We start from the raw sequence: 12,625 nt of genomic DNA, 5'->3' as shown, positions 1-12,625 counted from the left end.
TTTGTTTAACACTTTAGGGAAGGCATTTGGCCATTAAAACATGATGAAACTGTATTAGAACTGGTATTCTACCATGCTGGGTTTTATGGCCTTCACCTCATCCCCCTTTTTGTTATTTGATCCTTGCATCTTACAGGATTGGGTGAATAGACTGAGACTATGGAATACAGATTTGGTGCAGAAAATTCCTGTTCTGTTCAAGGGTATCTTTAAAAAAAAAAAAAAAAAACTTCAGAAAATTGTGGCAGGAGAAAGAATTTTTTTTGAAAAAATCATTGATTTGGTTTAAAAAAAGATGATTAATTAATACACAAAAACCATCAAAAGCTGACAAACAAGTAGATACCATACAAGAAGGAAAAGTACAATGAAGTCTTAGAAAAGATAGCTAAATGAAATCTGTATTAAATAATGATAAAATATGGTTAGAGTGACATGTATAAAGTTCCTGAGTGCAAAGTGGAGTTTTGAATTATGTATATGATTGTTTCTTCAAAAAGAAAAGAAAACAACAGAGGCTAGGGGGAGGAGGAGAAAATGGGTGAAAGGGATATACATTTATTAAATTTTTAAAAAAGCAGATATAACAGACAATATACTTCTAGAGTCACTGGTATCTTAGAAAATGACCAGTACAGACTGGATAAGGGTAAAATGGCAGGAAAAGGAGAAAAGGGCCAGGAAGTGAGGTTCAGACCACTGATAGTTTGGGAGGTAGCCTAATGTAGACAAAAAAGAATAGGCTTAGGAGTCAGCAAATCTGACCTAGGAGGAAAAAACATTATGAAGTCCAGTTTTCCCACCTGAATTAGGGTCCAGTCAGGAAGCAGAAACCACACAGGGATTGGAACAGGGAAGCTTTAAAATAATTATCAGTTGGGCTTCCCTGGTGGCGCAGTGGTTGAGAGTCCGCCTGCCGATGCAGGGGACACGGGTTCGCGCCCCGGTCTGGGAGGATCCCACATGCCGGGGAGCGGCTGGGCCTGTGGGCCATGGCCGCTGAGCCTGCGCGTCCAGAGCCTGTGCTCCGCAACGGGAGAGGCCACAACACTGAGAGGCCCGCGTACAGCAAAAAAATAAATAAATAAATAAAAAATTATCAGTCATGTACAGGCAAGCAGCTACTAAGAGAGGAAAAAACTAAAGAATACCTAAGGCTTCAGGGGAGTGCCCAAACTTGGAAGAGAACCCTCCTCCCCAAGGCCAAGAGGCCAGCCTCTGTGGGAAGGATGTGGTTGCTGCCACTAGATGGCAAAGACGTTTGCTGGCTGCCTTGACCAGAGTTGGTCCACAGTTGGTGGATTGAGGGTGACAGGCAGAGAACCACAGGGTGGGGTGGGCAAGCTGAAAAAATAAAAAACAAAAAAGAAAACAATAAAAAAGTTAAGATACTGAAGTAGAGGGTGTATGAATAAAAGCTGCCTGTCATGCTTCTATGTGAGAGATTAAAAAAAAAAAAGGAAATGATTTGGATTGATCTTCCTAATTGAAATAATTCAGCTTCTGAATTATTTATTTATGTATGTATCTATATAAATACATATAATAATAACCATATAATAAATATATGCTATAAGTAATGCTGAAAAGATTTCTATTTTGAAATAAAGTTCTGAAATGATAGTGTGACGTTTTGGATATCACTTCTGAAAAGGAAATAACAGAGGTTCCTGAATCCCGGGATTAGTGAAATAACTTTTTTTTTTCTTGTTTTATTTTGCTCTCTGTAAGGGGGAAAGTAATCCCTTACCACAGAGATCTCACCAGAGTTGCTATGCAAATAGACCTTTCAAAATGGAGTTGCTACTAAATGCCTCTGTACCCAATGCCTATTTTTGTTTTTATAAACTGAGACTAGTAAGTAGTTGCCCCTAAGAGTCATTGAATCATTTCATTCTAGCAGGTTCTGACAGAACCTGGCTCCAAGTTCTTAAATAATGAGTTCATTTCCAGTAATCAGTTAGAGATCCAATTTGGAAGCCTCTAGGCTTAGTTTTCACACCTTCGTAACATGTCAAAGAAAGACTGAAAAGATCTATTGCCTGAAAAGAAAATTTCACTCCTGATAATACACTATCAACAGCAAATTCCCATAGTTTCTAGTTATTTATTTTTTTCTTATTCGTACCTTTATGTTTACAGCCTGTCAGACATCTTTGTTACTGGTCTTTTGCCATTTTGTAGAAGCTGAGTTTTTGCATTTATTTGATATATATTGCTTTTGGAAAAAATGTAAGCCTTTTAAAAGTCAAAAATTTTTAAACCCTGTTTTTATTGAAGTCATATAAGTGTCCATTTCTTTAGAAAATAGGTGTTTTGTAGTTTATACTATTGTGTGCCTTGAACAATTCTAATTTCTAATGACTTCATTCACATGCACAGCGCATATTTTTCCCACAGAGTCTGAAGCAAGAGCATTGGCCAAAGAGAGACAAAAAAAGGACAATCACAACTTAAGTAAGTTGGTTTTATGTTCATTATATTGGAGTTGATGTTTCCCATTATATCAAAAAATTTCCAGACATTTTGGAAGAAAATTGGTTTCATCTGTTAAAGGTACATTTTATGGAAGAAAATTGTTTTCTGGAGAGACCAAAGTATAGTATATAATTTTCCCTGTATTTTAAACTCAGATCAAATTGAATCACACACACACACACACACACACACACACACACACACACACACACACACACACATACATTTTCAGTATCTTGAGGAGTTTGTTGTTTTGATTTTTGGGGGGTTTTTTTTTGGTAAGAGGGAGTCTTGATCCCCACCTACCCAAATATAAGTTGCTCACACTGGAACTTATTTTAAAAAGGGGATTATGGGATCACCTTCTCCAGTGAGATTTAAAAGAAAAAAATTAAACATCTGGAGGGGAGTCATTGGGTGACATGAGGAAGCCTCCTAAATTTCTGACTTTACCTGTGACTTAAAAAAAAGAAGTTTTCTAACATTTAAAATTATTTTTTTTACGTGCTTATTTACTCTTGGTCACATCTTTAAGCTTTTTCCTATGAAAAGTTAAGATTTTTTGTTTCATAAACAAGTGAAAGAGGCTGAAAATAAAAAAGGGATTGGGCTTGGAAGTAGAAAATAGTTTGTGTGTGTATGAATTTCTCATCTCTTGCCCCTTATCCTCTTTTTCTTAAATTGATTTTTAAGGATATAAGTTATGTATAAATACTTTGTCCTTATAAAAATGATAGAATAAGGCCAGAGTTCTCTGATTCCTAAAAATAATCATTGTTGGGTTTTTTTTCAATTGGCTGTTTGTCTTTCCAACCTCTTTCCAAGTATTTAAGAACAGACACCCTTACACTTGCATGCAGAGGTTATAATAGAATGGTTTTGTGTATGATTTAACACCAATAGTATGGCATTGTCTGTATCTGTTACTGCCTGCTTCTTTAGTCACCAGTATGTCCTGAAGACCTTCTGCTGTTATGCATGTAGATCTATCTACTTTTAAAAAGCTGTTGCATAGTATTCCCCAGTGTAACTTATGATATTTCATAATCCTCCTACTGCTAAGTGTTTAGGTTGTTGCCACAGTGAACATTTGCAGACATGCCTCTCTGTGTACAGGGGAGTTTGTTTCTCCAGATTAAATGCTAAGAAATGGAATCACTAGGTCCTTGGGGGAAGGAGGTTGTGTGTGAGTTTCTTCTTTTAATAGATCCTGCCCTTCCCAGTTCCTGTTTCACTAGAAGAAGCCTTCCTCATCTTTTAACCAAGAGATTTCAACTAATATTTCTAAGGTCTCCTCTGGCTTCAAAGTAATTTTACTGTAAGATATTTCTTCTTTTAAAATACCTTAGAAATGAGATAATGATAATTTCTCCTAACTGAAATGTGGAAACTAAGTTGGATGTTGTGAAAAACATAATCCACCTTTACTGAGTCACCTAAACTCTCAAGTTCAGGGTTGTCTGTAACGTATAAATATGGTCAACTCTGAGGGCTATAAAACAACCTTAAGATCTCATTGAACTGTTGGAAATTAATACTCAAGTTTCAATTGCCCATTGGCATAGCTTTTCCTCTTCTAGGAATTTATCTTGTAAGAGTCCTTGCCAAAATGGGCAAAAGAATACATTCATTTATTCACTCATAGCTACTTTTTGAGCCCCATTATGTACAAGGCACTTTTCTACAGAAGTGAACCACATAGACAGGTCTCCCACCCTGAGGAGCTTACATTAGAGTCAGGGGCAGACAGAATAGATGAGCGGTCAGATACACGCAGATGGTTTTTACAGCATAGGATAAGTACTGTGATAGGAGTAAAAAGTACACGCGACCTTTGGCAAAAGTAGTCATTATACCTTTGAAAAAGAGGGAGAAATTGGAAATAGTCTAAATATTCATCAGTAGAGGATTTGTACATAAATTATGGTACATCCTTATGAGGGACACTCAGTGCCTCTTAAGAAGAATGGGGTTGATCTGGTTTACTTGTCTACAATGTATTACTGAGTGAAGAGAGAAAACTGCAGAATAATATGTATAGGATCCAATTATGTAAAAAAGAAAACACTGTGTGTGTGTGTGTGTGTGTAAGAAGATCTAGGAGTCAGCCTTATCATCGACAGTTTCCTCAGGCAAAAAATGTTGGGTGTGTAAAGAGTTTGTTTTTACTTTTTTCTGTATACACTTTTACATGTTTTGCAAATTTTTGCAAGCTCATATCACTTTTATAATTGGGGAGGGTAGGCACTGAATTAAAAATAAAATGTAGTACATACAAATGTTGACGATGAAAGGTGTCAACAATATGCTGTTGAGTGAGAAAAGATAGATGCAGAATGGCTTTTAGTGTAATTCTGCTTTAACAATGTCATTCTTTATTCAATACATAGTTATCAGGGGCCTACTGTGTGCTAGGCTCATATAGGTACTCGGAATGCCTCAATAAATAAACATATAAATAAATAAACAAAAGTATGCAGATATTAGATGGTTTAGAGCTCTATAAATGAATGGAAGAAAGAAGTATGTAGATGTTAGGTGGCAGAAAGTTCTTTGAGGAGACATAGTGCAGACAAGGGGGTCAGGATGGGAAGTGGTGGTTCACTTCTAAATAGGTAGTCAGGGAAGGCTCATGGCTAAATTTGAGTCGCCTCACCTGAGGGAGGTGAGGGCAGAGCCATTCACATATCTGCGGGAAGAGTGTTCCAGGCAGGTGGAACAGCAGTAGAAGGTCCTAAAGTGAGGAGTGTGTCTGGCTTGGTTGAGGAAGAGCAAGGCCTATAAAGCTGAGGGTGGGGGGAGCACAGGTGAGTCACCATAGAAAGTGTGGTCACAGTGGGAGACAAGTAGAAATGAGGTCAGAGAGATGGGAGCCCCCAGATCCTTGGAGGACGCCTTGAGGACTGGGTTTTTGTCTAGGTGAGAGGGGAAGCGATTGGAGGGTTTTCAGCAAGAGATTGACAGGCTCTGACTTATGTTTTAACAGCTGCTGTGTTGTAGTTAGACTAACGGGGGTAGGTAGTGATGGGCATGGGTGAAGCAGAGATACCACTCAGGAGGATTGCAGTAATCCAGGCAAGAGATGATGGTGGCTTCTATTCAGGTAGCAGTGAAGGTTTGAAGTGGACAGGTTCTGGAAATATTTCGAAGGTAGAGAGAGCAGATTTTGATGATGGATCAAGTGTGGGATGTATTGATAAAAGAAATAGAGGTACAGAATTGATGCCAAGGTTCTTGTGTAAGCAACTGGAAGGATGGAGTTACAGTGAATGAGCTGAGAAAGACTGTGGGTGGAGCTATTTGAGTGGGGAATACCAGGAGCTCAAGTTTGGAATGCTGGGGCTGCCTTTTGGCCCTCCATATGGAGACATCTAGTAGTCAGACTTATGAGTCTAGAGTTCCGGGGAGATGACTGGGCTGCAAATACAAGTATGGGAGTCATCAGTGTATATGTGGTATTTAAAAGCATGAGACTAAATGCGGTCACCAGGAAGTGAATGTAGACCGAGTAGCGTCCTAAGAACTGTGTCCTGGGCGCACATCTAGGCCACGTGTGCGTTTATTCTTAGAGCATAAAAATAATCACAAAGGATATATAACAGATTTTACAGTGTTGGTATCTGGATCATTGGGGATTTTTATTTCATTTCATGTGTTTCAGTATTATTTGTTTTTTTTTATGCTTTTTATATGCTTGGAAAAAGTAGAAAACATGTCATACTTCAGAGTTTGGGGGGAAGTTAGCTAGAAGATCAGAGGTCCAAAAATTTCTTCTTCAGAGCCATTTAGTATCACTTACTATTTCTATTTTATAAAAGTCTGATAATAAGACAGTATTATACATAACTGATTTAATCATAGAAATAATCACTCAGCTAAGAAAAAATGCAATATATATTGAGAAAGTAGTGAATAATATTATTTATCTAAGTGTGCACAATATTAGTGAGTCAAATATAAATATATATTAGGTTTTAATATGTGTAAAGTAAAATATTAATATCTTTAATCCAATTTATTAGACTTTAAGTCATTTGGAATTTGTCAGACTAGGTAAATTAAAAACATTTATTAACTCATATGCCTACTATTTCACCCTCTCTTGAGAAGATGATAATTTAGTTGAACATTCAGCTGGATTTATAAAAGAAGAATGCTGTTAGGATGCATGGTATAGTTAAAGATGCTTGACTTCTAGGATTATTTTATTCAGTATTGTAGCCCCTGGACACGTCTGCCTATTGAGCACTTGAAATGTGACGCCCAAATCGTGGTATGCTGTAAGTGTAAAATAGACACTGGAGCTTGAAAAGTTAGTACAAAGAAAAGAATATTAAATATCTAATTTATAAATTTTTATATAGTTTACACGTAGAAATTATAATATTTTGGATATATTGAGTTTAATAAAACTATTAAATTACACCTCTTTCTTTTTACTTCTTTAATGTGACTACTAGAAAACTAAAAATTACATATGAAACTTGCATTATATTTCTCTTAGGCAATACTGGGCTAGAGGAGGGGTTTTTGTATGATCTGTAGCCTAAGGATGTTTTTTACATTTTTAAATGGCTTTAAAATATCAAAATAAGATGGGCCTCCCTGGTGGCGCAGTGGTTGAGAGTCCGCCTGCTGATGCAGGGGATACGGGTTCGTGCCCCGGTCTGGGAGGATCCCATATGCCACGGAGCGGCTGGGCCCGTGAGCCATGGCCGCTGGGCCTGCGCGTCCGGAGCCTGTGCTCCGCGACGGGAGAGGCCACAGCAGTGAGAGGCCCGCATACCGCAAAAAGAAAAAAAAAATAAAATAAAATAAAAAAATAAAATATCAAAATAAGAATAATATTTTGTGATATGTGAAAATTATATAAAATCCAAATTTCAGCATCCAGTGTGTCTTGCTAGTAAACTAGATACAAAAATTGTATCTAGTTAATATTAGTACGTTTTGAATTTTGTTAGCACAAAATTTGTGGAAATCTGTTTTCTCTCTTGCTGTGTATGTACCTAATAATCTGCTTATTTAATTTTGCTATTTGGCCCACAGTGTACTCACTATCAGGCCCTTTGCAGAAAGCTTGCTGCCCCTGGTCTGGAGGATCAGGGCTGAGTACAGGCTGTTCTCCACTTCTTGCTGGGTGTCCTTGTCAGGTCCCCAATACCTCCAAGGTAGTTTTGTCATTTGTAACTGAGGATGGTAACTCCAATTTCAGGAGTTACTAGAGTCAAATGAGAAATTACAGTCTCAGGGCTTCGTAAATGATGAAGCTCTATACAAAGCTAGCCCATTTTTTAAAGGGCTTTACCCTCAGTACCAAAACTAGGAGAATAACCAGGAAATACAGATTCGTTTCTGTTGTCCTGACCCAGCAGAATTAATATGCACATGCCGTTAATGAGATATGCTAAATGCGTACATGTCACCGTTACTAATAGCCCTTTCCTGTGCTCTTTTCTTGAAGTTGAACGAAGAAGAAGATTTAACATAAATGACCGCATTAAGGAACTAGGTACTTTGATTCCCAAGTCAAATGATCCGTGAGTACAATTGCATTGTATATTTTTTCGTACCTTAATGTTTTTTCATTTGTTGCAAAAAGCACACAGTTATAAAAACTAAAGAAGTACTCCCTCTCCCTTTGTTCCATTTGTGAATACTTCTACACCTTTCTTTTGAAATCTGAAATTTCGAGAGAAATGAACTGAAATTGAAATCTGAAATTCCAAGAGAAATGAACTGAATTGTTCAAAAGTATTATTGGACATGAGCTGTTCAGCTTTGGATGTGAGGAAGTGACTTCCTGAAATCTGAGAATCCTTGGCAACTAAACACCGAACTACTAAAAAAATTCTTTTTTTCAGTTCATGCAGGACAGAGATTTCAGTAGCTGATAAAGCAAGATTCGTTAGCTGTTTGTTTGCCAACAAACTCATACAATATCTGTAGGCATGGAGAGCTGATATTGGAGATTTCAAGTTTAACAATATTCAGCAGACAAAAGGTCAATTTTTTCCCCAAAAATTACGTGCCCTTTATTTTACCAATCTAGGAAAAAGAGTAATTTTTAATTCTCTTATAAGCACAAGTCACCTAATTTGGATTTCAGCTTTCAGTCTCTCATGCCGCTCTTTCAGAGATAACGGTTGTAAAGATAATTTTCCTACCAGCAGTGTCAGCAAATAAGACAACAAATACACAATTTTTATCCATTAGAAATTGGCCCATTTGAAGTAAGGGGCTCGAAGATGTATACATTTTAATGGCTCCCACAGGCGGTCTATGAAATTAGCCTTTGAATATGACCTTTTAGCTACCTAATAAAATGTAAAGATGAAATCAAGCATTATTCATGCAAGGCTTATTAAATTTACTATTCACATTATTGTCAGGGAATTTGTGACAAAATAAAATAAAACCATTGCCCATTCTAAGGTGGTTTTGATGAATGTTCAAGCGCAGTCTCCATCATCAACATTTTGCTTTCCCAGGTTTCAAGGAAAGCTGTTTTGAAACTCAAAACATTCAAAATCTCAGTTCTGCAGCACAAATGCATCCTACGAAGGGGCTGTGACCTTCATTTCCTATAGTCATTCTTGCATGATAGTTGAAATTGAATTCCCATTTTCCTATTCTTTATCAGCTTTCACTTTTTAGCATATTCTTTTAAACTGTAGCACGTGGATCTCTTTAGCAACATATTATGAAATTATGGGGCTGCAGTGAAAGCCTCTATTTGCATATCTCCTTTCTCTGTTGTATTAGAATACTTGTGTGTTTATAATCTGAACTGATAAAAATCTTTAATTGTAGGCATTGTTTCAAGATGAAATGGACTGCAGTCTGTATGGGGGTTTTCCTATACCAGGTTTCTGGAACAGACTTTGGGGCTGCGATAGAGACATAGTCTAGCTGATCATGGTCTCGGCCCCATACCCTCTCCTGCCCTAGAGTAGATCTGCTTTTATTGACTTATATATTAGGGATCTGTTTACACTTCTGTGTAAAAAAAAAAGGGTCGCTCTCGTTGCAAAAAAAAAAAAAGTTTGAAAACCCCAAAGCATAATTGATTAATTGGGTCTCACAAGGAAGTAAAACCCAAGAAAACTGGTTGGAATAGTCTCTTCTTAAAAACAGAGCGGCTGCTTGCCTGTTTCAGTAGTGGTCTCTCACCTTACTGGCCTAGTGAAGGCATCTTTCATTATAATTTTATTTCTCTCTAGCGGCTGAAGTTTCTGTTAGTTTCTTCTTAGCCCTGAACATTAAGCAGGTTGGCTTTGTGCTCACTCCGAGTATCTCAGGACACCTCCCTGGGTTGCCATCTTTGGTGCCCAGACCCCAGGGATCAACCCCTGGGAATTCTCTGGGGGCTGTAATTCAGCATCCCATGGGAGAGCTTCTGTTTTGTTCTTTGTCTAACCCATATGAAGATCAATTACTTGGTGGCTTGTTTTAATGGCCCTCCATTCACACATCCCAGCTGATACTTCCGATCTCCTTTTAGCAGCTACAGATTATGGGGTAGGAGGTTTTCCATACATTAAATTGTTTTTGTTTTTATCATTGTCATTATCATCATGAATATTTTCTATAAAAGAGCTCAGGTTAATTTAAAGCACTATAAAAATATTACTATTAGTTATAATTCTATTCTTAATTGTTTTCTGGGGTGCTCTAAACTTTTCAACTCACTTTTACCTACATTTTAATGGCATTCTTAATGTTCTCATATAGGAATACAGTAGCGCTATAGTGTTTAAAAACTGAAAGGCACCAAGCTCAGGCTACCTGGGTATGAATTCCAAAACAGTCCCCTACTAGATGTCTGACTTGGGGAAGAATTCTCATATTTTATTTTTCTCATCTGTTAAAAAAAAGGGGGGGAAGGAGGATCAGAATATTCCTACCTAGTCTAGTTGTTTTGACTAGTCACATAAGAGTTTGACTCACATGACTGTTTGACTCAGTCACATAAGAGGAAGAGTAGTTTACGGCATGGGGTCTGGCACCAGATTCTCCAGGCTTCCCGGCTGTACCACTTCCAGGCTGTGTGGCTTTGGGCAAATTACTTAACCTCTCTGTGCCTTTGTTTTCCAGTCTGTAACATGGGGATAATATTAGTGCCTACCGATTAAGGTTGTTATGAGTAAATGAGCTGTAAAGCACTTTGAAAAGTACCTGTCATGCAGTAAATGCTGTTTAAAGATAGCTATGGTAATTACCACGTTGAATCCTTAGCACAGTGCCTGCTCCATTGTTCGAACTGCATTCTAAACTTTTCCCAGCATATTCATATAAAGTGCCTCCTTTGATTCTAACAACATACCTATGAGGCTGCTCATACAAGCATGGTATCATTGTTTTGTAGATGAGGAGGTGGAGATCGGAGAGAGATTGATATTCCTGGGAACATTCATGATAAAACCCAAGGATGCCATTTTTATGCCGCATACAATCAAGTAGTGGGATCTCACAGAATTTTTTTTTAATCATAGCTTATTCTGTCTGAGTGAGTTAACTTTTATAGTCCTAGAAATCTATAACTATTGAATATAGTGTTTAAGAGTATTGACTTTGTCATCAGCAGACCTATTAAGTCCTGACTCCACCTTCATGTAGCTCTGGGACCGAAGACAAGTTGAATCATCTCTGATTCAACACGTGCACAACGTCCCTCTGACTCCAGGCGCCTGTCCGGGTGAAAGAAGATAACGTAGAAGTTATGGGTGGACGGTGTCCAGCGAGTTGCCAGCACTCAGTGAATGATAGCGATTCTCAACTTCTAATGGTTATCTCGTCTTTAGAAACTGAATGCTCTGAATACTGAATTTTCATGGAGCCTCCAATCCTAAAGCAGTCTGTTTCCTTCCATTTTCATCCCAGAGACATGCGCTGGAACAAGGGAACCATTTTAAAAGCGTCTGTGGACTATATCCGGAAGTTGCAACGGGAACAGCAACGTGCTAAAGAGCTTGAAAACAGACAGAAGAAGCTGGAGCATGCCAACCGGCACTTGTTACTCAGAATACAGGTACCAGGCGTGTGCAGGGTGAAGGTGACTACATGTTAGTGACTTGAAGATGGGAGAAGAAGTATGATGAGCCATGAGGGAGTTGATTTACGTGATCCTAATACAGTCTGTACTCATTATTTGTGGATTCCGCTTTGTGATTTTGTTTCCTCGTAAAAATTTATTTGAAACCCCCAAATCGACACTTGTGGCACTTTCACGCTCATTTGCAGACATGTGCAGCATGGCAAATGTGACTTGGCTGGTGCGTTTGCTCCTAGTTAAGGTTGGGCAAGACAATGCTCTGTCCTCTTGTTTCAGCTCATACTGTAAACAAGTGTCCTTTTTTGCTGTCTATTTAGTGCCATGTTTTTCACATTTTTGTGGGTGTTTTGGGTGATTTGCTGTTGAAAGTGGCCTCTGAGCATGGCCCTGAAATGCTTTCTCATCTTCCTAAGCACAGGAAGGCTGTGATGTGCCTTACGGAGAGAAGTTTCATTCAGGCATGAGTTGTGGTCCTGTTGGCCTTGAGTTTAATATTAATGAATCAATGATATGTAGTAAACAAGGTGACTTCAAACAGAAACACACATAAAACAAAGTTACATGTTGATTGGTTGGTGAAATGTTGTGCGCAGATGCTTGCAGGACCCTAATCCTCTGTTTCCTCCAGGAACAATGGTTCGGCATTCACTAATTCAGTGTTCATAGCAACTCTGTAGCACGTCTTTTGCCATTCATGCTCCTGTGACCAAAACACCATAGACTGGGTGGCTTACACAACAAACATTTATTTTTCACAGTTCTGGAGGCTGGGAACTCTATGATCAAGGTACTGGCAGATTTGTTGTGTGATGAGGGCCTGCTTCTTAGTTCATAGATAGCTGTCTTCTTGCTGCAACTTCACAGGGCAAAGGGGGTGAGGGACCTCTCTGGGGTCTCTTTTCATAAGGACACTCATCCTATTCATGAAGTCCCCCCGCTTGTGACCTAATCGCCTCCCAAAGCTCTATCTCCAAATACCATCACGTTGGGAATTAGGTTTCAGCATATGAACTTTGGGGGGCATAGACTTCAGTCCATAGCCATAAGTACTGCAAATCTTGAGAACTGAGAGTAGTTGTTAAATACAAAGAT

The 12,625-nt window shown here is 38.3% G+C and overlaps 1 protein-coding gene across 12 annotated transcripts in view; it reads left to right on the top strand.

Moving 5' to 3' along the window:
* Nucleotides 1–12,625, top strand: part of MITF (melanocyte inducing transcription factor) — a 227,448-nt gene that overhangs the window by 206,933 nt on the left and 7,890 nt on the right. For 7 of the 12 annotated variants that reach the window (XM_082638960.1, XM_082638958.1, XM_082638968.1 and 4 more), the window contains exons 7-9: nucleotides 2,383–2,457; nucleotides 7,943–8,018; nucleotides 11,362–11,509. In XM_082638960.1, the coding sequence (XP_082495086.1) occupies nucleotides 2,383–2,457; nucleotides 7,943–8,018; nucleotides 11,362–11,509 (299 nt within the window). The remainder of the gene's footprint in view (nucleotides 1–2,382; nucleotides 2,458–7,942; nucleotides 8,019–11,361; nucleotides 11,510–12,625) is intronic. The other 5 variants (XM_082638959.1, XM_082638963.1, XM_082638969.1 and 2 more) reach the window with 1 other exon arrangement.

The sequence above is a fragment of the Mesoplodon mirus genome (assembly GCF_964341445.2).
Source record: "Mesoplodon mirus genome assembly, chromosome: 12".
Classification (NCBI taxonomy): Eukaryota; Metazoa; Chordata; class Mammalia; order Artiodactyla; family Ziphiidae; genus Mesoplodon; species Mesoplodon mirus.
Note: the sequence above shows the minus strand (reverse complement) of the source record. Positions and strands in the feature narration are given on the sequence as shown.